Source organism: Prionailurus bengalensis, chromosome B3 (assembly GCF_016509475.1).
Source record: "Prionailurus bengalensis isolate Pbe53 chromosome B3, Fcat_Pben_1.1_paternal_pri, whole genome shotgun sequence".
NCBI lineage: Eukaryota > Metazoa > Chordata > Mammalia > Carnivora > Felidae > Prionailurus > Prionailurus bengalensis.
This window is the reverse complement of record NC_057355.1, coordinates 132,998,339-133,023,617: the sequence shown is the minus strand read 5'-3', so window position 1 is coordinate 133,023,617 and position 25,279 is coordinate 132,998,339. Positions and strand designations below refer to the sequence as shown.

General features: G+C 36.0%; 1 protein-coding gene across 6 annotated transcripts in view; it reads left to right on the top strand.

Annotated features, from left to right (window-relative positions):
- EML5 (EMAP like 5) overlaps positions 1–25,279 on the top strand; it is a 185,316-nt gene that overhangs the window by 29,229 nt on the left and 130,808 nt on the right. For 5 of the 6 annotated variants that reach the window (XM_043556797.1, XM_043556796.1, XM_043556799.1 and 2 more), the window contains exons 2-7: positions 2,034–2,193; positions 10,734–10,832; positions 13,389–13,457; positions 16,453–16,638; positions 18,092–18,227; positions 19,503–19,704. In XM_043556797.1, coding sequence (XP_043412732.1) covers positions 2,034–2,193; positions 10,734–10,832; positions 13,389–13,457; positions 16,453–16,638; positions 18,092–18,227; positions 19,503–19,704 — 852 coding nt within the window. Of the gene's footprint in view, positions 1–2,033; positions 2,194–3,746; positions 3,847–10,733; positions 10,833–13,388; positions 13,458–16,452; positions 16,639–18,091; positions 18,228–19,502; positions 19,705–25,279 lie in introns of those variants that run through there. The other variant, XM_043556798.1, reaches the window with a different exon arrangement.

Sequence of the window (25,279 nt, the reverse complement as noted above, 5' to 3'; positions counted from 1 at the left end):
TGCTTAGGATTCTGTGTCTCCTCTCTCTCTGCCCCTTCCCTGCTAGTGCGCGCGCTCTCTCTCTCTCTCTCTCTGTCTCAAAAATAAATAAACCTTAAAAAAAAAAACATATTGAAATACATCAAACTAAAAAGCCTCTGCATAGTGAAAGAAACCATCATCAAAAGGAAAAGGCAACCTACTAAATGGGAGAAGATATTTGCAAATTACATATTTGCCAAGGGGTTAATATCCAAAATATATTTAAAAATTCCTACAACTTAACAAAAAACAGCCCAAATAAAAAAATGACCAGAGGATCTGCATAGACATTTTTCTAAAGGAGACCTATAAATGGCTAACAGACACATGAAAACATGTTCAGCATCACTAATTATTAGGGAAATGCAAACCAAAACTATAATAAGATATCACCTCATATGGGTTAGATTGGCTGTCATCAAAATGACAAGAAATAACAAGTGTTGGAGAGGGTGTGGAGAAACAGGAGCCCTCATATGTAAATAAAACCCTGGGAATATAAATTAGTGCAGCTGCTGTGTAAAACACTATGGTTATTCCTCAAAAAGTTGAGAATAGAGCTGCCATACTATCCAACAGTCCCACTACTGGACATTTATCTGAACATGAAAACATTAATACAAGAAGATATATGCAGCCTGATGTTCATTACAACATTATTTACAATAGTCAAGATATGGAAACAACCTAAATATGCATCAGTGGATGAATGGATAAAGAAGGTGTGGTATATAGACATTATGGAATACTATTCAGCCATAAAAAAGAATGAAATCAGATGTTGACAACATGGATGGACCATGAGGGTATTAAGTGAACTAAGTCAGAAGGAGAAAGTAAAAAATAGTATTACTTCACTCATATGTGGAATCTAAAAAAATAAAATATAACAAATAAAAACAAACTCATAGACACAGATTGGTGGTTACTACAAGGGTAGGCAGTTGAGGGGTGGGTGAAGTGGGTGAAGGGAGTCAAATGTATGGTAATAGATGATAACTAGACTTTTGGAGGTGATCACTTTCAGATGAACACAGATATTTAATTAAAATGTTATATAATTAAAACTTATATACCAATTTTACTTCAATTAAAAATGGGGTTTATAATTTATTACCATAGGAGTGTTACTAAGTGCTATTTTTGGATGCTAAGATTTTGTGTAATGTCATGTAATAAAAGAGTAAAATAGGAGAGAGGGCTTAAAAACAGATGAATACCAAAAGAGAAAGTGGCATGTGGTAAGGCTGCTACTAATTTGTTGCTGTGGTGCAATTGATCCATTGTGAGAATTCTTTTCTTGCAAAGTTTACACACATTATATCATATTACAGAGATTTTGAAGTCTATCATCATCTGGTCATAACATACGTATACTAGTCAAGTAATAACTCAGTATGGATTTTTGTAGAAGTTATTTTATTTTATTTAAAAAATTTTTTAATATTTATTTTTGAAAGAAAAGGAACATGAGCAGGGGAGGGGCAGAGAGAGAGGGAGACACAGAATCAGAGGCAGGCTCCAGGCTCTGAGCTGTCAGCACAGAGTTCTGAAGCGGGGCTCCAACTCAACAAACTGAGATCTTGACCCGAGCTGAGGTTTGACACTTAACCAACTGAGCCACCCAGGCGCCCCTAGAAGTTACTTGAATTTTTTTTTTTTTGACATTTACTTGTTTTTGAGAGACAGAGTGAGACAGAGCATGAGCGAGGGAGGGGTAGAGAGAGAAGGAGACACAGAATCCCAAGGAGGCTCCAGGCTCCGAGCAAGCATTCAGCACAGAGCCTGACGCAAGGGGCTCGACCTCACAAACCGTGAGATCATGACCTGAGCTGAAGTCGGACACTTAACTGACTGAGCCACCCAGGCACCCCCACTAGAAGTTATTTTAAATCCAAATTATATTAAATGGATAAAGTGTAAATTTTGCATTTGTATATATAAAGTTTATGTATATCAAATATAAAAGCTCTATAAACAGTTTTAAGCCAGTTTATTTATTTATTTTGCAGCCTTGCATTGCATCCTGAACGAGTATTGGTAGCAACGGGACAAGTTGGGAAAGAGCCTTATATCTGTGTTTGGGATTCATACACTGTGCAGACCATATCAATTCTAAAGGATGCTCATACACATGGTATAGCTTGTTTAGCATTCGACTTAGACGGGCAGGTATGTGATTTTTTTTCTCTTTTTCTAAACTACATCTTATAAACGTGTACTATGAGAAATGATTACAAATCTATAAATATTAAATTGGAAAGCAATTGATGAAAAGTACCTGTTTGTTCAAGGGTGGAGGTACATTGGGTGGATAGTTGATGAATATAAGAAAAATAAGAACAATAAGTGGTCTTTATTTCACATATCACAAACTTTTTAATTGAATTAATACTATTATAAAAGCCAAAGAGATTCTGACTCAGTAGAATATTACCTAATTGTCCTAGAAATTTTACATATAACTTTTCCAGGTAGTGTATGTTGATAAGACAGATGAAAGATGTCTTAGGAAGACATCTTGGGAAAACTAAGTTTCTCTAAGTAGAGCTGTATACATTTTAATTTTCAGTTATTTTAAAGGTTTCTGTTGAAGTTACATTTTTTATTGAAAATAAGGAGGTTGTTCCTATAAGAGCTATTTTTATACAAAATCAAAGTTGAAAACAAAGGATATAATTATCAGTTCCCAAATTATCATCTACTTCTTAGTGAATGATTATTTTAAAAAATTAAACAGGCCAAGAACTTTTTTATGGTGTTTTCATGGAACTTGTTATACCTAAAACATATTTAAGAAGTGGTAAGAAGTTGAATTTTGCAGGTATGGTTAATTTGTAGTCTTTAACAGTTTTATGTTAAAATTAGACTTTAACAGTCATTTTAACTTTTAGAAAGATTTTAGTTGCCTGCTTTTCAGTTCATAAAATTAATTTTATAGGTTGAGATTTTATAAAAACAGATCACATTGTGTTTTGTTCTCTTGAAAATGACAGATATTTTATTTATAACTAAGGAATAGCTTCTTTGAGTAGCATAGATTAATATGCCTTTCTGTTAAGAGTCTGTTAAGAGATCTTTAAGACTTAATTGGAACCTTTCATTTGGGGAAAAATGTGCTTCTAGGTTTAATATTAGTATTGTAGCAGTGATTGGCAATTACAGAACCTTAATTCATGTCCTGTTTTGCTATTTTTCAAGTCCCTTACTGTCCTCATATCAATTTTATTTTCTTTTTTAAAAGGAAGAGAGTTACTCTTAACCTATCTCTTGGGAGATTAAATTTTATGAAACAAACGTACATGGATTTTTTTTTTTAGTCATTTACTAAAGGTGTTATGAAGTCCACGATGTATTAACTATAAGTATCTGTATTCTTTCAACATAGATGTTTTCTTTCTAATTTTGAAATTGCTCTTTCTAAATGTTATGTGTTGCAATGCTGAGGAATTTCTTTTGTGTATATAAGGAGAAGTCATGCCCATAGCTCTTCCTAGTTGAAAGCCTTTAATTTTGCTTATTTTGTAGAACTTATAAGAAAAGCCTTTGGTACATGTATTTTATTATCACAAATCTTCATGAGAATGTGTTACTTAAAAGTTTAAGCTTATAAAAAACATAATAATAGCTAAAAGTTACTGAGCACATACTAAGTACCAGGCATTGTGCTGAGCCTGCATTATCTTATTTAATCCTCACAGCAACCCTATGAAATAGATACTATTATTATCTCTATTTTACAGATAAAGAAACTGAGACTTAGAGAGGTTAAATAACTTGCCCCAGGTTACACAGCTAGTAAATGGAGCCAGAGCGGAAACCCAGGTCAGTCACACTCCAAAGCTCATGTTTTTAATCACAATGCTCTCCTGCCTCCCAAACATGGAATTTAGGAAGTAGTTATTTATATTTCAGAAGAAATTCAGCCATCTTAAATACAATTAAAGCTTATAAGGAACTGCTGCCGACTGAAAATTAAGTTAAGAAGAGTGTCTCTGAAATTCTATTGAGAAAATGCCTTAGTTAAAAAATATATTTGAGAATATATTCACTAATATCTGAACTGTTTATGACCTATCAACTAGGAAATAATTGTGATTTTTGCATTTTATAATAGTGCTCTATTAAGATTTATCCAATGAATTTCCCTGTTAACAGTAATGCTGAATATTATTTGCCCAGAGGCTTTCTTCTAAATGGACTGAAAATCCACTCTGACACCAGAAGTCTGCCTTACTGAGAATAATTAGGGCCTGAAAAGTCTGTTTCTATAACGCACATCAAACAGGGACTAAAATTTCTAAGTGGGAGGAAGGGAAATTTGATACTTTATCTTGCAAATACAACAGTACACTGCAAAAACATTTCTCATGTTGAACAAAATCTAAGCTGTAGTTACAGCTCTGGTGATTTACAGAATGAACTAAGAATAAAGCATTAGTTTTTAACTTAATTTTGTCAATTATATGATGGTACAAAATAAAAGGCTTTAGTGTACCTTAGCCTTTTGGCACATGATTATCAAGAGAGTAATTTTTGCAAAAATATTAGGGGAGTTCACTGGTTTTTCCAAGTGCCTTTTAGCAGTCTCTTGCTAACTTGACATATCTCAAGTGCCTATTGTATTATTCTTGAGTTTTTTTCTATTTCTCTGCCAGATCCTAATTTCTCATGATTTTATGTAGATTTTACCAGTATTTATTCCATCAAGTCCTGCCTCTCTTGCAAAATTTGTGATTTTACTTTGTGACATTGTGATCATTAGTTCTTGTGTAATGAACATTGAGACCACAAGGACCCGCATGCTAACATCTTTTAAGTATAATTGTTTGTTATTTGAATATGGTTTACAGTTGCAGGAACTCATGGGATGCGTCTCGCTGTGTCTATTAGGATAGTTTTCTTATTTGAGCATTGAGTGCACTAGAATCTTTTAATAAATCCAGTTCAGTTAATGGACACAACTAAGATTTTGTTGGGATCAAGGAGAAATTCGAGAAGCTGGTTTTCTTTTTCCCTTTCTGACTTTTACTTCTTAATTAAAGGTGCCTTTCCTTCTGTCTGCTTCTTAAATGTCAGTGTTCTTTAGGAATCTGTGGCCTTCTTTTCTTTTTACTTATTCTCTCTAGGTGATCATCTAGAGCCATGATTTTAATGTCCATGTCAGTTAACAATGAGGCCCCAGCTTCCCTCCTCAACTCCAGATACCGCCCCCCATCCCTGCCAAATGTCATACAAATATACTATGTATGATACCTTTAAAACTGAATCTCTCTTTATTCCAACTCTCTTAAAAGACAAAGTTGACCCTTTCTCTGGCTTTGGCCTGCTTCTCCAGCCTTGTCTCTGGCCACTTTCCAGTTGGCTCTCCTCCCCTCAGCTACCCTGAATTAGGCTTTTTCCTGAAGGCGCCATGATCTCTCTAATCTTGCTGTCCTTTGGTCTGAAAGGCACTTTCTCTTACTTTTCTACCCAACTCTTACATGGTTAAAGCGTTACTTTTACTGGAAAACTTTATCTTCTTCCTCACCTACCCAGGCTGGGTAAATGTGAGAAAACATGATACAGTAAAAAATGATAGAAAGCTAGGAGAGGAAGCAGTATGGGCTTGGTTATTTCTCTCTTATCCTCTCTGCTGTTGCTTAACCTGTGCTGAGGGAGGTTTTGATTTTGGCCATGTTAAGTTTATCAGGGCTACAGAGGAAGTGCTCCCAGATCTCCTTTTTTTTCACTGTCTGTACAGAGCTGGATGCTTCGAGGCTCTATGGAGATACATGGAGTTTTAAAGCTTTTGGCCCATTGTGGTTTGCTGTGTGTGTAGGATGAGCCAAGTCAGAAGAAGCATCAATAGAATGGGCAGTCCCCCTCTGACTATTCCTCACTTTATATTTGTTTTGTGAAATTTTAATCTCTACACAGTAGGTAGATTTCTTTTAGCTAGATATTTACTGATACCCTGTAATTCCCAAGACTCTCGGGAAAAGTAAGTCCTCTCCTCTTGTTCCCTTGGTCTTTCTGCTAGGGTGATTTGATGGAGAGCCACAACAAACTATATACTGTATCTTTTCATGGGAGCCATTCATTCTGCTCATTTGAGGGTTTAAATAGTAATTCTACTTTGCAGAATTTGTTTCTGAGTATTAAATGGCATTTCTCATTCAGACAGGTAGAGGGCATAGGTTCTTAAAGCTAGTTATGGTTGTGGTAAATTAACAATGATGATGATAACAAACATTTATGTAACATTAACCACATATTAACTTTTTTGTGTATGTATATATGTTAATTCTCATAGTAACCCTATGAAACACTTTTATTATTCCCACTTAATAGGTGAGGAAACTGCGGTTCAGAGAGGCTACATAACTGCTGAAAGTAATCTAATTAATTAATGAGAGATGGAGCTGATGTTCAAACCTAGGTAGTCTGATACCAGAATCTATGCTTTAAATCAGAGGTTAGTAAACTGGTGCACTTTCTGTAACAACTCAGTAAATATTTAAGCCTTGTAGACCATACATACGGTCTCTGTTGCCACTCCTCAGCCCTGCATTGTGGTAGGAAAGCAGTCATGGGCAGCTTGTAAAAGAATGGGTATGGCTGCACTCCAGTAAAATTTTATTTACAAAAACAGGATTCAGGAAGGATTTGGCCTGAGGGTTGTAGTTTGCTGACCCCTGCTTCTAACCCAGGGCAAAAAATCTGTGTCGTGGGCTGATCCTTGTGATTTCTTCTTTATCCCTTTCAGTTACTTACAAGTGTATTGTTAATTTGCACACATTTGGAGGATTTTCTGCACAACTTTCTGTTACTCTAATTTCTGTTTTTGTCAGAGAACATACTCTGTATTTTAGGGTTTTTTTATTTGGTTAGGCTTATTTTGTGATTCAGAATTTTGTGATCTTCATGAAGTTTCATGTGCACTTGGAAAGGATGTAAAAAAAAATATATATTCTGCTGTTTCCTTTCTCTCCTTCTGTTTACTGTGCTGTCTTCATTCATTTTACTTATATGTATTTTGCAAATCCCATAATAACTATTGTTATTTTTGCCTTAAACAGTTTAAAAAGAAAATTAAAGGGGCGCCTGGGTGGCGCAGTCGGTTAAGCGTCCGACTTCAGCCAGGTCACGATCTCGCGGTCCGTGAGTTCGAGCCCCGCGTCAGGCTCTGGGCTGATGGCTCGGAGCCTGGAGCCTGCTTCCGATTCTGTGTCTCCCTCTCTCTCTGCCCCTCCGCCGTTCATGCTCTGTCTCTCTCTGTCCCAAAATAAATAAACATTGAAAAAAAAAAATTTTTTTTAAAAAAAAATAAAAAAAATAAAAAGAAAATTAAAAATAAAAGTCTTATTTACATATTTACCATTTGGACGCTTAATTCACAGGTGTATCATTTCTGTCTGGCTGAAGTAATTTCCATTATCATATCTTCTAGTGCAGGTTTCACCTTCTGTTTACTTGAAAAAGCCTATTTTGACCCAATTTTCCAAAGGTAATTTTGCTAGGTATACTGTTCTATGTTGCCTTTTTCCTCCTTAGAATTTTTGAAGAGGTTATTCATTGTCATCTGACTTGTATAGCTTTAGATGAGAAATCTAGAATAACTTTTTAATCTTTGTTCCTCCATACTAAAATTGTCTTTTTTTCTGACTGCTTTTAAGATTTTTCTCTTTAGCACTGGTTTTAGCAATTTGATTACCATTTGTGTTGATGTATGTTTTCTCTGTGTGTGTGATTATTCTGCTGGGAATTTATTGAACTTCTTAGATTTGCTGGGTTTATGAGTTTCATCACATTTAGAAAATTTTAGCCATCATTTCTCTGATTTTATGTTTTCTTTGCCTCCATCTTCTCCTTTCGGAACTACAGTTACCTGTATACTAGACCACTTGATGTTATTCTAAAGTTAGCTGAGGCACCATCAATTTTTTTCCTTTTTTTTTTTCTGTGCTTTATTTTGAATCATTTCTCTTGCTGTATCTGTAAGTTCATCTATCTTTTCTTAATTTTCTAAACTGCTGTTAATCCTATGGTGTGAATTTTTATTTCACATAATTCAACATTTATTTTTACAAGTTATGTATGTTCTTTCAAATCTTCCATTTCTCTTTTTATTCTTTGTATGTTTTAAAATAATTCTTGGGGCACCTGGGTGGCTCAGTCAATTAAGCATCCGACTTTGGCTCACAGTTTCTGAGTTCAAGCCCCACATCGGGCTCTGTGCTGACAGCTTGGAGCCTGGAGCTTGCTTTGGATTCTGTGTCTCCCTCTCTCTCTGCCCCTCCCCCACTTGCATTCTGTGTGTATGCGTGTGTGTGTGTGTCTCTCAAAAATAAATAAACATTACAAAATTTTTAAAAATAATAAAAATAATTCTTGAGCATCCTGAACATTTTCATTTTAATAGCGAATGTCTCCTAATTTTAATCATTTCTGTGATTCTTGGGTCTGCTTCTATTAACTGATTTTTCTCCTGGTTATTCATCACATTTTCTTCTTTGTTCACATGTCCAATAATTTTTTTTATTGGATGCTGGACACTGTGTTATATTCTGAATTCTGGATTTTGTTGTATTCCTTTAAAGTATTTTGCACATTAAAAAAAAAATAAAGTATTTTGCACATTGTTCTGGCAGGTAGTGCAATGCCTTGTGAATAAGTTTAATCCTTGTGAAAGCTTGGTTTCAAGCTTTTTGGGGGGCAGTGCTAGAGTAGCTTTTCCTCTAGGACTACTGGTTTAACTTTGCCACTAAGGTGCAACTCTTCTGGGATCCCTACTGAATACCTAGTGAATTCAAAGAGTTATCTCCATTCTGGCTATTGGGAACTTGAGTGATCCTGACCCTTTATGATCTCTGGGAATTTTTTGGCTGTAGCTCCCCAGTAATTGCTTTTTGTCCACAATTTGTTCTTTGCATGGCCTCACGGATTTCACCCTGGGCATGAAAAGATTGGTGTTCTCAAGGGGACCCATAAACAAATTTTCTGGAGCTCTTTCTCTGCTCTGCAAATCCTAGCCATGACGTCTGAACTCTAGGCTCGCTCTGTCTTCTCAAATCAGCGAGTCTGCTGGGCCCTGTTTGGATTCTACCTTTCTGTGCTATAATATGGAAATTGCCTCCTAGATGAAGGCTAGGGCAAGTACAGGTCTCACCTTGTTTGTTTCTCCCCCTTTGAGAGTTCACAGTGCTTCACTTCCTGTTTTGAATGTCTGAAAATGTTTGTTTTTGCACACTTGTGTAGTTTCTGGTTGTTTATGGCAGGGGGGCAGGTTCAGACCCTGATACTTCTCCATGGCTGGAATTCCATCTCTCACGTTTCTTAACCTCTCTCACACTTTCCATCTTGCTAGCTCGTCTTTTTAACTCTGTATCTTCATCTCCCTCTACTTGCCTATGTAACTCTTCCACTGAGTTTTAAATTTTATTTATTTTATTTTTCATTTCTAGAAATTCCATTCGCTTCTTCAGATATGCTTGGATACTTTTTATAGTCTCCTATTCCTTCTTCATATGAAGATATTTTGAAGCCTTAATTTTATATCTCTGTTTACCTGATAATTCCAATGTCTGATGTTTTATAGGACTGATTTTGCTATTTGTCTTGATTTGCTGATTCTTGTTGTTTCTTATTTCCCATGGTTATGGGGGTTAGAGGTGTTTATTGAATTGCTACTTGTAGGAATTCTTTGAGGGATGGATTGAAGTGTCAGTTCTCCAGATAGGATTTATATTCACTTGTGTTTGCTACATTGTTGAAGATGCCTGAAGACTGCAACCCTTAGGGCCACTCTGAATAAAATTTTCCGCTTGAGGGGTTTATGATTAATGTGGAGTTAGGCCCTACAACCAGATGAAAGCTGCTTATATCTATCCATTTGCCAGGAGGTTTTTCTTCCCCTTCATGCATGCCACCTCTTTTTTAAAAAGGGCTGGGGTGCCTGGGTAGCTCAGTCGGCTAAGCGCCCATCTCTTGATTTTGTCTCAGGTCATGATCTCACAGTTCCTGAATTTGAGTCCTGTGTCAGGCTCCATGCTGATAGCAGGGAGCCTGCTTGGGATAGTCATTCATTCATTCATTCATTCATTCTCTCTCAAAATTAAATAAATAAATAAATAAACTTTAAAAACAGGGGAGGGATACTTTCTTGTTTTCCCTTTCTCTGAGCAGTTCACTGCTTTAGATATCTGAAATTCAAATCTATACCTTGGGCTGGCCCTAAACCTTATCTCCCTCCCATTCTTGTTCAGTCTACAGAACAAACATCAGGCTTACTAAGAGTTAGCTGGATGTAACTCTAGTTAGCTAGAGTAAAGTGGATGTGGGAGCTTTCTTACCTTCCAGGATTCCTATGTGAAATCACTTTGTTTTTGTTCCAGATTTCTTAATTCCTTGACAGCTCAGCAGTGCATTTAAAAAGATGTTTTTACATTTTATCTAGCATTTTTAGTTTTTGGCAGGAGAGATGTTTTAGGGTATTTTGTCAGTGCTACTGTTAGAATGGAAGTCTCTCTTCTGTTTCTTTATGTGAAGAACTACGCATATGTGAATATTAACAAGATGAAATACATCCAGCCCTTCTCTATTAGGTCTATAAAACATAAATGTGTAAGTTTTGATGTTTTTATGCCCACGAGTAGAATTTGTTTATAATTTGCTTCCTTTTTGATTTGTTTGCTTTTTATTCCCTCATGGACTTCTTGGATATAATTCAGCGCTTGGTTTCAGTTGGACTTGATTCAAAGAATGCAGTTTGTGTTTGGGATTGGAAAAGGGGAAAAATGTTATCTATGGCCCCTGGCCACACAGACAGAGTAAGTATTCTCCTTTGGGGTTTCTACTGGGTACTGGATGGGGGAAAAGCCAGAGGAGAGCCAGAGGATTTTGTTTCTGTCCTTTGTTATTGCCAGGTAGTTCATATGTAACTAATAATTTAAAGTACAACTGTAAATACTCAGAAAATTTTAGAACGTATATGTATTGTAGTACTCAAAAATATGACTCAGTATGCATAGTGTTAGCGCTAAACTTTTAACCATTGTTTGCTTCAGGATAAATGATGAATGGTTCATGCCTATGGTCTATTTAGTATGGTTTATCACTAATGTGTTATGTATATGTCACAAAGTGAAAAATGATATGTATGTGTGAATTTGAAATTATGTATTCATATTAAAAATTTTAGAGACCTAACATTTTTTACTTTGGAAACTTGTTAAAAATACATTCCTTGTTCTAAGCTATATAAAGTTAATCATAAAAAATACTTTGTAGTCAACTTTTTAATTAAATTTACTTTTATAAACATACATCAAAAACGTTGTTATAAGCCTTGTAAAATGTCTCATTTGTGTGTGTGTGTGTGTGTGTGTGTGTGTGTGTGTGTGTGTGTGTAGTAAAATTATGACCTGAAGCAGCACAGGAGATACAGTGTTTGATTCTATTGGGGGTGGGGGGGGGGTGGGGGTGGAATCTATGAATGAATCTATAAAAGTAGCATAGAAAATTTTGTGTGTATTTGCATTTTGGAAAATAAACTTGTCTTTTAGCAGATTCTCAAAAGGGCCTGTTACACACTCACAAACACAATTTAGATAATTATTAAAGTGTAACAGATCAGATTTGTATATTTTAATTAGGTAATTGCATATTCTGACTTAAAGCATTACACACTTTGGATTTAGTAAATAGATTATTATGAAGAATGGTACTACTGGAATTTTTAAAGTATTTTTGTAGTTAGTATTTAAAGCTGCATCAATATGGTTTTCATATAATCTGTGTATGGTGACTTGTTAAACATTAATTTATAAGATGTAATCCTTATTACTGAAGAATATAATTTTATACATTTTTAAAGGTAATAAGCATCTTAGGTGATTATGCAGGCAGGTGTTAAAAGAAACATGGTGAAGAGTAACAGAATTGTTTTTTTCTGCTATGAAATTATTTTTCAAGAGCTTTTCTTTTGTTATTAAAGTACATGTTTCTATTGCATATTTTCAGCTGGGTTTTTTGTCATTTGCTATTATAACAAAAATGGTTGGTTAGAATTTAGAATTTTGGCAATCTTAGACGAGAACAAAGCCTGAGATCTCCAAATTTTAAGTATAAGGTAATTTTGTTTGACCCATACACAATAAAGAAAGCTAAAAAATAAAAACAATTTTCACTGTGAAATAAATATTTGGATTCTTTATGTAAGTAGTTTTGTATGGTAGAAAACTATAAAAACATTCCCTATTTCAATTGCTTAAAAAAGTTCTCGGGGCACCTGGGTGGCTGAGTTGGTTAAGCATCTGGTTCTTGATTTCAGCTCAGGTCGTGATCTCACAGTCAGTGAGATTGAGCCCTGCGTTGGGCTTTGCACTGACAGTGTGGAGCCTGCTTGAGATTCTCTCTCCTTTCTCTCTGCCCTGCCCTCTCTCTTTCTCTCAAAATAAATAAACATTAAAAAAAGTTCTCTGTTTCTAGCTGTGTTAAGTGTACATTCCATTCATTATGTTTTCTGTGCAGAAATTATGTAGGTACTTGCCTCATGCCCTAGTTCTGTTGAACATTCTTGCGACTTACAGACAAAATTTTTTATTTTTTTTAATGTTTACTTATTTTTTTAGAGAAAGTGAGAGAGGGAGAGAGGTGGAGAGAGAGGGAGAATCCCAAGTAGGTTCTTTGCTGTCAGCCCAGAGCCTGACACAGGGCCCCATCTCAGAAACCATGAGACCATGAGCATAGCTGAAATCTAGAGTCAGAAACCTAACCGACTGAGCCACTCACATGCCCCTGGACCAGATTTTTTAAAAAATTAAAAAGAGGCATTAATTTTCACTTCACTAGTTGTTTCATAAAGTTCATAGAAGCTAAGAAATAGTTTTTTATTAATATTTTATTTTTATTTCAAATTTTTAAATTCTACTTAATATATATGGTAAAATTGGTTTCAGGAGTAGAATTTAGCAATTCATCACTTACATATAACATCCAGTGCTCCTCACAGCACCCATTACCCTTTTGGCCCATCCCTCACCCATTTCCCCTCTAGCAACCCTAAGTTTGTTCTACATAGTAGAGTCTTCTATGATTTGCTTCCCTCTCTTTTTTTTCCCCCTTTCCCCTATGTTCATGTTTTGTTTCTTAAATTCCACATATGAGTGAAACCATATGGCATGTCTTTATCTAAGAAATAATTTTTGTTCATATCATTTACATATTTATTTCTCATGAGATTGTGAAGTGTGGGATTCTGATTATTATTCATTGAGGAATATTGTTTTCTGATAGGTACGGTGTTGGGGCATTTGGTCTTTTGGATGGATTCTTAAGTGATTCTGAAAATAAGTATTTTAACCATGAATCTGATTTGTTTACAGATATTTGATATCTCTTGGGACTTGTACCAGCCAAATAAACTTGTCAGCTGTGGTGTAAAACATATCAAGGTACTAGAAAGGTCTTGTTTTATAATAGTCATGTATACTTACTCTCTGCCCCTAAGTACTCACCACACTATTTACAATTTAGGGGAGTCTTAGGATTTTGACAGTACTTATTTTTAAAATGTCAACATTTTTAACGTTCTGTTGTTCAACCTAACAGGCATTTACTGTGTCATTACTGTGTGTGAGGCACTGTAAGGAGTATAGGTATGAGTAGGGAATGAATAAAACACTTTCCATAAAGAAATTTATAGTCTAGTGAAGTAGGTTTTACTACATCCGTCTTGTTTTCTCATGTTTCACCTACAGAGTAAAATGTGAGCATAGGAAGCCAAGCAAAGGAAGAGATTTCCTGCACAGAGATAAGTTGGTGTGATGGAAGCAGCATGGACAGAGTTGGCTTTGCCACTTACCAGCTTAGCTGTTTGACCCGGGATGAGTCATGTAGCCTCACTGAGCTTTTTTCACATCTTAAAAATATGGCTGCTTTTATGTTATATAATCTATATAATCTATATAATCCTTGTAGATTGGATTAAGTAAGGCAGTGTTTATTCAAGTGCTTGTCAGTTCCTAGCACATAGCACCTGGTCATCTTTCTGACAGTATTATCTTTTCCTCTCTCTATATTTACTCTTTGATTTGACCTCACCCTTTGGTAGCCACTGTTTATTATGCCTATGAAAGCTCTGAATTTTGTTTTATAATTATAGTTCAGGTTTTGAAGCCCATATAGTCAGTGGTGATATTCATTCTTATGTTTACAATTACTTTTAAATCCCTGGTGCACATTGGAAATACTTGCTTCTTCCCCTCTCTGATATAACAGTTCCTTACAACAGTTAATTCCTAGTAAGTAAGGTTCCGTGTTTACATCCTTTCTTTTGGTATGCTTACTCCGTCTGCATTTTCTCCAAAGCATCTTTAGCTGCCACTGCAATTCTGGTTTTGATATTCTGGTACTGATTTGATAATGAGTAGTATTAAGTCTTTATTTCTTTAACAGATATCAGCAAAAGTCTTTATGCTAGATTTAAGGTGGAAATCTAGCATAGATTTGTACCTTACTGCAAGGGTAGTACAAATACTGCAAAGGTAGACATTTTTGTCTTTTTCATCTGTGATGAACAAGATGGTGTTTGTTATTCTCGATATAAAATGCTTAATAAATTATTGGCAAATTAATAAACATTACTGTTTTGTATTATAAATAAAACTGAAAGTTCAATTTTCAGGTATTAAACACATGATTCTTCTGAATTAAACTATATTTTTACTGAGTGACATTTCTTTTCTTGTAGTTGAGTCAATGGAAAGTATGGTAGATGTCTTTACAGGCAGTACACGTGAGGAAACGAAGTCCCAAAGATGATCTAGAACTTCACTGGCCAGTACAGTAGCAACTAGCTACATGTAGCTATTTAAGTTAATTAAAGTTAAATAAAGTTTAATCACTTCTTCTGTCACCCCAGTCATCACATTTCAAATGCTTAAGACCCACATGTATCCAGTGGTTACTCTACTGGACAGTGTGTGTGTGTGTGTGTGTGTGTGTGTGTGTGTATATATATGTATAGAGAAGGAGAATATTTTCATCATCGCGGAAAGTTCTATTAGCTAGCATTGATCTGGATTATAGAACATGAGTGCTTTACTCTGAGCATCAAAAATTTTGGATACCTGGGTTTGACTCTCTGGAGATTCTGTCTCAGTTTATCTCTGTGGGGGCCCAGCATACTATGTTTTATCATTTCTCTCAGGTGCGGTCTAATGTGCAGCCAAATTTGAGAATCACTCCTAGATGAAAATAAATAGTAGGTTGAAATAGGGATTTGCTGATAGGAAGAGAACCAGCTATCCTTGTGCAAAGGGATCATGGGGCTTTTAGAATGAAAAATCATAAAAATTCATTGATTAAAGCATTCATTATTGAATGGATAAGCATCATAATTTTTTGAGGCTTCAGGTTTTTTTTTTAATTTTTTTTTTAACGTTTATTTATTTTTGAGACAGAGAGAAACAGAGCATGAACAGGGGAGGGTCAGAGAGAGGGAGACACAGAATCCGAAACAGGCTCCAGGCTCTGAGCTGTCAGCACAGAGCCTGACGTGGGGCTCGAACCCACGGACCGCGAGATCATGACCTGAGCCGAAGTCGGCCGCTCAACCGACTGAGCCACCCAGGCGCACCGAGGCTTCAGGTTTTAAACTAAGATCTATAGGTCTTAAAATAAGATCTCAACAGATGAGGGGAGATGTTTAAGTATGTAACAAACAATGTTACTTTAAGTGGTAATTTACTTACTATAAAGTTGAATTTATTCTCTGGGCCAAATTTCTTTATGCAAAACTATTTATTCTGTATATCAATGCCCTAATCCATTTTTGTTTATTTCTTTCTACACACTATTAAAATTTACCTGAATTCACATAAAAGAATAAAAACCTTGGTCATGAAGATTTATGTTTGACTTCCCATTTTCTCCTAAGAATGAACTAATTATTCCAAATGTGTATCTTTTAAGCTTCACAAGTAAAAGAATTGCTCAGCTTTGAAAATATCAGTGAGAACACCATTTTCCCCCCATCTTTACTAACTTCATCAAAGATTGGGCGTTAGGTTGGTCCTCTTTCCTAAGAGTGTCTGATGTCTTATCTTCATTTTCATTGCTAACCCATAGCCAAGTCTTTCAATGTCTGAGTTTCATGTAAATTTTTTTCAGAAACCGAAGGGGGGAAGCATAGCCTATTTTTAAAATAATCTAGTTCACCCCCCTTATTCTTACAGATAAGGATTGAAACCAGTGGCTTATCAGCTATAATATAGCTATTGACAACACTAGGATGAGGATGTGAACATTTGAAAGCTAATGTTTCATAAGGGAATTTCTTAGGTAATTTTTAGTCTGCTAATCTAATATAGCTTCAAAGTACTAGAAATATTTTACTTTATTTTATAAGCATTCTTTGGTAATTTGATTATACTGTATACCTTTTAGTTCTGGAGTTTATGTGGAAATGCTCTGACCCCAAAACGAGGGGTCTTTGGTAAAACTGGTGACCTTCAGACAATTTTGTGCCTGGCCTGTGCAAGGGATGAATTAACATATTCTGGTGCACTTAATGGGGATATATATGTTTGGAAAGGAATCAATCTTATAAGGACAATACAAGGAGCCCATACTGTAAGTATATTTAAATATTTTAAACACTTTTCGATAACTGCTTACCTTCTTGTTGTAGAACAAAAGATTATGTAATGTAGCAGACTTTCTAGTCAATTCAGTTACTTGAAAAATGTTGTTCTAGCTGAATTAGCCTGTTTTCAAGATTTCAGTGAAGAAGTGTTATGCAATTAGACATGTAGATATTTATTAAATTAGTATAATTACTACCTTGTTCAAGCCATTGCTCTGGTATTTGTATCTTCCTCAGAGTATTATTGATAAAAAGCTTATTAAATTCAACAGTAAAAGTATTCTAGATTAACTACAACAGAATAAAGCTAGAACTCTTGTGGGTAATATTCTAGAAAAAGTATACCTTTTTAATTTTAATATTATTATTTCATTAAGTGAGTGAGTGGCAACGGAATTTAATTTTTGTAATTCCTGAGATTTTCATATAGAAAAGTTATCAAACTGGGAAAAAATCTGTTGTTAAAACTTTTTAGTGTTTTTTGGATTAGGGATTTTTAGCAGTTGGGCCCTCACATAATGAAGGGACCTAGAGAGCACAGAGCTGCCCCATGGTGAGCAGTAAGATCTTAAGTAGAAAAGTTATTAAATGTATTTATATGAACCACGATAAATATATAATATGTTACATATTAAATACATTAAAGAACTACTTAGAACAGGACTTGCTTTAAGCAAAAGACCAGAAATATCAGATTATTTTCCACAAAGGTTGTGGCAACTTACATTTTCATCATCAGTATATAAAAATACCAGTTTGCTCTTCATATTCCTCAGTGCAGGATTTAACCACTGTTGTAAATTTTTGCTTGTTTTCTGGGTGACAAGTAGTAACTTCTTGTTTTGATTTTGTTTCCTAAATATATGTAATTTCATATATTTGTTGACTGCTTGAAATTCCTTTTCTATTAATTGGTTTTTCTTATCCTTTACTCTTTTTGGTTATTTTTGTCCGTGGGTTTTCTTTATTCACTTGTATGTTAGGGTATTAACCTTTCAGTGGTCATACACATTGCAGATATTTCCCCAATCTGTTTGCCTTTGCTTATGATATCTTTTGTCATATGAAAAATTTGTTTTCCTTTATGGCTTATGGGTAAACTGCCTTGCATAAAAGGTCTCTCATAGCTCAAAGTTATATAAATGTTCTTTTGACTCTTTTCTAACATTTATTTCTCACATTTAGAATGTAATGTCTACAATTCATTTTTATACGTGGTATAAGGTTTAACTTTATATATGTCTCTATATGTCCATATCATTGGTCATATATTGTACATAGATACATGTATACATAGATTTATTTCTAGATTTTCATTTGTGTTTTCTGTTGTATTTGTTGATTGCTGTCATACCAAAATCTTTTAAAGTGGGTTTCTGCCTACATTACAGATTTTCTTAAAGAGTACATATTGTTAAATTATTTTATTTTCTCCGCTAGGCAGGAATTTTTAGTATGAATGCTTGTGAAGAAGGCTTTGCTACTGGTGGCAGAGATGGCTGTATTCGCCTTTGGGATTTAACTTTTAAACCGATTACTGTGATTGATCTCAGGGAAACAGACCAGGGATACAAAGGTAATAACAAATGTGTCACTACTAGACAAATTCTAAAGGTACCAAGGATTGTCTGTTTCTTTTAGTAAATATAAATGTAGATTTTATAAATGTAAATGATATTTAAATTTGCCCGTTCCTACTGTATAGATTTAATTGATCTCCTTTTATTGAAGAGGAGAGTTTGCCTGAAGACAGTCTAGGTTTACTATTATGACAGGGATTCTTGTATATGTCTAATGCTTATTAAAATGGGATTTACAGAGAGATGGGACAAGGGCTAGCTTAGGTAACCTTGGATTTTGAAAATATTTATCTGTTAGAATGCTAAATAGAACTATTTAGCAAACTGTTGAAAATAAAACATGTTGAGGGTTGAGGAAAGTTTTGTTCAATTGGGAGATTTTTTCTTCTTTAGGGACTTAAAAAATTGATATATTAAAACAGTCTTTCACAATAAAAATAAAAGTTTTATTCACTAGCGCGGTACTTAGGATTGGAAGTTGCAGAAGTCTATGGTTAAGCCTTATTTCAGTCAACTTACTAGGTGGGTGACCTTGGGCTACATATTTAATCTCCTCCATAAGTGAGAATAAGACTGTCTCCTAGGATTAAATGAGCTAATTTAATATATATAAAATGTTTAGAAGACTGTCTGGCACATAATAATCATCTAGTAAATGTTAACTGTTACACTATTTTCATTCGTTTTGTTGAGCATTATTGTACCTTAAAGTTTGCAAAATAATTTGACACTTTGTCCTATTTGACCTTTACAAGAACATTGTAAAGTTCACAGTATCTTTATGTTGGCCACATGATACAGATGAGAAAGTAGAGAAACACTAGCTTTCCTAAGGTTATAAAAGGGATTGTGGAATATACAGAAAAAGTAGAAGTCTCTCTTTCTAATGCTTTGGTGAACAGATGGAAGAAATGAAATACAGACACATGAAAGGTCAGATTATTATACAGAGAAAAATAGTACAATTACTTTGTCATTCCTGCTTAATTAATTTTGAGATGGCTGAAGAAGTGGTCAGACTATGGAGTTGTCTATGAGGAAGAAGAACGTATGTCTTGAAGGATGGATAGAAATTAGGCATATAGGAAGAGAGAACTATCATTACAGATAGCAAACAAAATGGATAATTGAAGACAATGTGTAGATCAAAGACTTGGAGATTTCTTTTGTCTTACATCTAAGGGATAAAAGGTACAAAAATTAAATTGATTTAGCAGATCAGCATTATGTTATTACAGCACTGATCATAAATACAATTTACTTTTGACTAGGTTTGTCTGTGAGGAGTGTTTGTTGGCGAGGTGACCACATTCTAGTTGGAACACAGGACAGTGAAATTTTCGAAATTGTGGTGCATGAAAGGAATAAACCTTTCCTAATTATGCAAGGGCATTGTGAAGGTGAACTTTGGGCACTTGCTGTTCATCCTACAAAACCTTTGGCTGTGACTGGAAGTGACGATCGTTCAGTCAGGTAAGCAGATCATAGCATAATTGCATAGGCTGGAATTTTTCCTTAGAAAAACATAAAAACTTCATAAAAATACTTTGATTTAAATATTAACAGCTTACAGTATACAACTGAACATAATTAATTGGTATTTAATAGAATAAACAACTTACAAGATTTCTTTTCTCTTGATAACATAAGTTGAACATTGTTCCATATCAACATGTTCACAGATATCTCTGTCTTTTTAATAGTCATATAATATCCCACTGCATGGATATACTGTAATTTATTCAACTAAACTATTTTTTTGATTAAAATAGAGTTGACATATAGTATTACATTAGTTTCAGGTGTATAACATAATGATTCAACAATTATATACTTTACAAAATGCTGACCGCAATGAGTATAGTTATCATCTTTCATCACCAAAGTTATTACAATATTGACTATACTCCTTATGCTGTTCTTTTCGTCTTGTGACTTATTTTATAACTGAAAGTTTGTACCTCTTAATCTCCTTCCCCTACTTTTCCCATTTCTCCATCCTCCACCACTCTGACAACCACGTTTGTTCTCTGTATTTATGAATCTGGGGGGTTTTTTGTTTGTTTTTTAGATTACATATATAAGAGAAATCATGGTATTTGCTTTTCCTGACTTAATTTGACTTAGCTTAATATCCTCTAGGTCCATTCATGTTGTTGGAAATGGCAAGATTTCATTCTTTTTTTATGGCCAATTCCATTTTGTATATATACCATACCTTGTTTATCCATTAATCTATTTTTTTTCTTTCCAAGATTTTATTTAAATTCCAGTTAGTTAACGTGTAGTACTGGTTTCAGGAGTAGAATTTAGCGATTCATCACTTACATATAACACCCACTGCTCATCACAACAATTGTCCTCCTTTATCCATCAACCATTTAGCCCATTGCCCTACGGACCTCCCACCCCCCACCAACCAACCCTCAGTTTGTACTCTATAGTTAAGAGTCTCTTAGGGTTTGTCTCCCTCGCTTCCCCCCTTCCACTTCCCCTATGTTCATCTGTTTTGCTTCTTAAATTCCACATATGAGTGAAATCATATGGTATTTGTCTTTCTCTAACTGACTTATTTCACTTAGCATAATACACTTTAGTTCTGTCCATGTCATTGCAAATGGCAAGATTTTATTCTTTTTGATGGGCTGAATAATATTCCAGAGAGTGTGTGTGTGTTTATGTGTGTGTGTGTGTACGCGCACACACGCGTGTGTACACATCTTCTCTTCTTTAACCATTCATCAATGGACATTTGGGCTCTTTCTATAATTTGGCCATTGTTGATAGTGCTGCTATAAACATTGGGGTGCATGTACCTCTTCGAGTCAGTATGTTTGTATCCCTTGGGTAAATTCCTAGTAGTTCAATTGCTGGATTGTAGGGTAGTTCTATCTTTAACTTTCTGAGGAACCTCCAGAGCACTGTTGTCCACAGTGTCTGCACCAGTTTGCATTCCCACAAACAGTGTAAGGTTCCCCTTTCTCTGCATCCTTGCCAACATCTATTGTTTTCTGAGTTGTTAATTTTAGCCATTCTGACTGGTGTGAGGTAGTATTGATTTGTGGTTTGATTTGTATTTCCCTGATGATGAGTGATTTTGAACATTTTTTCATGTGTCTGTTAGTCATTTGAATGCCTTCTTTGGAGAACTGTCTCTTCATGTCTTTTGCCCATTTCTTCACTGGATTTTTTTTTTTTTTTTTGAGTGTTGAGTTTGGTAAGTTCTTTATAGATCTGGGATACTAGCCCTTTATCCAATATGTCATTTGGAAATATCTTTTTCCCTGTTGTAGGTTGCCTTTTAGTTTTACTGATTGTTTCCTTTGCTTTTCAGAAACTTCTTATCTTGAAGAAGGCCCAACAGTTCATTTTTGCTTTTGTTTCCCTTGCCTATGGAGATGTGTCTAATAAGAAGTAGCTATTGGGGCGCCTGGGTGGCGCAGTCGGTTAAGCGTCCGACTTCAGCCAGGTCACGATCTCGCGGTCCAGGAGTTCGAGCCCCGCGTCAGGCTCTGGGCTGATGGCTCAGAGCCTGGAGCCTGTTTCTGATTCTGTGTCTCCCTCTCTCTCTGCCCCTCCCCCGTTCATGCTCTGTCTCTCTCTGTCCCAAAAATAAATAAACGTTGAAAAAAAATTAAAAAAAAAAAAAAAAAAGAAGTAGCTATGGCCAAAGTCAAAGAAGTTGGTGCCTGTGTTCTCCTCTAGGATTTTGATGGTTTCCTTTCGCACATTTAGGTCTTTCACCATCTTTTTTTTTTTTTTTTTTTTTTTTTTCTGACGTTTATTTATTTTTGAGACAGAGACAGAGCATGAATGGGGGAGGGTCAGAGAGACGGAGACACAGAATCTGAAACAGGCTCCAGGCTCTGAGCCGTCAGCACAGAGCCCGACGCGGGGCTTGAACTCACGGACCGCGAGATTGTGACCTGAGCCGAAGTCGGCCGCTTAACCGACTGAGCCACCCAGGCGCCCCAGGTCTTTCACCATCTTGAGTTTGTTTTTGTGAATGGTATAAAAAAGGGGTTCTGTTTCATTCTTATGCATGTTGCTGTCTAGTTTTCCCAATACCATTTGGAAAAAGACTGACTTTTTTCCATTGGATATTCTTTATTGCCTCATCAAAGATTTGTTGACCATATACTTGTGGGTCTATTTCTGTGTTCTCTATTCTGTTCTCTTGATCTATGTGTCTATTTTTGTGCCAGTACCATACTGTCTTTATGATTACAGCTTTGTAATACAGCTTGAAGTCTGGAATAGTGATGCCTCCCACTTTTCTTTTTCAGTATTGATGTAACTATTCAAGGTTTCTGGTTCCGTACAAATTTTAGAATTATTTGTTCTAGCTTTGTGAAGAATGCTGGTGTTATGTTGATAGGGATTGCATTGAATGCATAGATTGCTTTGGGTAATATAGACATTTTAACAATATTTGTTCTTCCAATCCATAGCATGGAATGTTTTTCCTTTTCTTTGTGTCTTCTTCAATTTCTTTCATAAGTGTTTCGTAAGTGTAGTTTTCAGACTAAAGATCTACCTGTTTGGTTAGGAATATTCTTAGGTATCTTATAGTTTTTGGTACAGTTGTAAATGGGATAGAGGGATGCCTCAGTGGCTCAGTTGGTTAAGTGTCTGACTTCATCTCAGGTCTGGTCTTACGGTTTGTGAGTTCAAGCCCCACATTGGACTTCACGTTGATGGTGTGGAGTCTGCATGGGATTCTCTCTCCCATTCTCTGTCCTTTCCCCACTCACATGCCCTTTTTCAAATAACTAATCTTTGGGGCGCCTGGGTGGCGCAGTCGGTTAAGCGTCCGACTTCAGCCAGGTCACGATCTCGCGGTCCGTGAGTTCGAGCCCCGCGTCAGGCTCTGGGCTGATGGCTCGGAGCCTGGAGCCTGTTTCCAATTCTGTGTCTCCCTCTCTCTCTGCCCTTCCCCCGTTCATGCTCTGTCTCTCTCTGTCCCAAAAATAAATAAACGTTGAAAAAAAAAATTCAAATAACTAATCTTTAAAAAAGTGAATGGGATCGATTCCTTGGTTTCTGTTTCTGCTGCTTCATTACTGGTGTATAGAAATGCAGCAGTTTCTATACGTTGATTTTATATCCTGCGACTCTGCTGAATTCATGTGCCAGTTCTAGCAGTTTTTTGATGGAGTCTTTTGCATTTTCCATGTAGAGTATCATGGCATCTGTGAAGAGTAGAAGTTTGACTTTTTCTTTGCCAATTTTATACATTAGTATGTTGATGAGTACTTAAGATTGTTTCTATATCTTGGCTGTTATAAATAATGCAGCAATGAACATGGGAATATATGTATATTTTTGAATTATTGGTTTTGGTTTTTTGAGTCAGTACCCAGAAGTGCAGTTACTGGCTTATGTGGTATTAATGTTAATTTTGGGGGGAACTATCCATATTGCTTCCTTATTGGCTGTACCAATTTACCCTCCCACCAGTAAGACACAAGAGTTCCTTTTGTCCACATCCTCACTAAGACTTGTTATTTCTTGTCGTTAGACACTAGCCATTCTGACAAGGGTGAGGTGATTATGTTATTGTGGTTTTGATTTGCATTTCCCTGATGATGAGTGATGCTGACCATCTTTCCATGTGTCTGTTGGCCATCTGCAAGTCTTCTCTGGGAAAATGTCTATTTAGGTCTTCTGTCCAGCTTTAAATTGGATTTCTTTTGGTGTTGAGTTATATGAATTCTTTATATTTTTAAAATATTAACCCCTTATTGGATATGTCTTTTATAAATATTTCCTCCCATTCAGTAGGTTGCCTTTTTGTTTTGTTGATGGCTTCACTGTGCAAAAGCTTTTTTGATGTAGTTCCAATTGTTTATTTTTTGTTTTTATTTTTGCTTCCCTTGCCTGAGGAGACAGATCCAGAAAAATATTGCTAAGGCTGATGTCCAAGGCCAAATTTACTTCCTGTGTTTTCTTTTCAGAGTTTTATGGTTTCAGGTTTTATATTTGGCCTTTAATACATTTTGAGCTAATTTTTGTATACGGTAGAAAAAGTGGTCCAGTTCTCAATAAGTTCATCCAGCCTTCACTCAAGTCTGGTGAAGCATCCTTATGAGCATTAGTTTGAACTCTTTATCAGGTAGATTGCTTTCTTCCATTTTGTTTAGTTCTTTTTCTGAGGTTTTGTCTTAACTCTTTCATTTTGGGACATATTCATCCTTTGTCTCCTCATTTTGTCTGACCTGAGTTTATTTGTGTGTATTAGGTAGTTGAGCTACGTTTCCTGATTTTTCCTGATCTACATAGTGACCTTATGTAGAAGGTGTCCTTCAGGGCCCAGTAGTGCAGTCCCTCCCAGTCACCAGAACCAGACCCAGAAGTGTCCCCTGTGTGAGCCATGTGCACCCTGTTATTGTGATTGGGCCACAGTTGATCTGGGAATGCTGTTTGGGTGGGGCTGCCTCCCCTTGTCTGATGCAAGAGTCATTTTGGAGGGGTGGTTGTCTGGCCTAGGCTCCCCACCAGGTGTGGCAGGGTGGTTGTCACTTTGGGGAGACATCAGCCCTGGCTGAGGCTGCTCACCAGGAATAGTGGTGTAGGAGTCACTTCATTGGGGCACCTACAGGAGCAGGTAAGTTGGGTGAAGTGAGTCCACAGGGGAACCCTGCTGCAGGGCAAGGGGTGCTAGCAAGATAGATACAGAGTATCAGGCTGAAGGAGAGCAAGAAGATGGTACTCGCTAGCACTTCTATTCCCAGAGAAAGCTTCTACAGATTCCTGCCCCTCCAGCAGCACCCTAAAATTAGTCAGTAAATCTCTTTCAGATATAAATAAACCCTGGTGCTTTTCAAACTGCTACTTCTGTGCTGGGTCTCTGACCAAGTGATGAAGTGTGCTGGTCCCTTGCAGAGCAAAGTCTTAATTCCCTGTAGCCATCTGACTCTCCTGGAGTAAAGTCTTGCTGATTTTCAAAGCTGCTGGAATTCAGCCCCACTTACTTTCAAAGCCAGATGTTATAGGAACTCATCTTTCTACCACACCATACCAAGGGCCTGGGGTACTTGATGTGGGG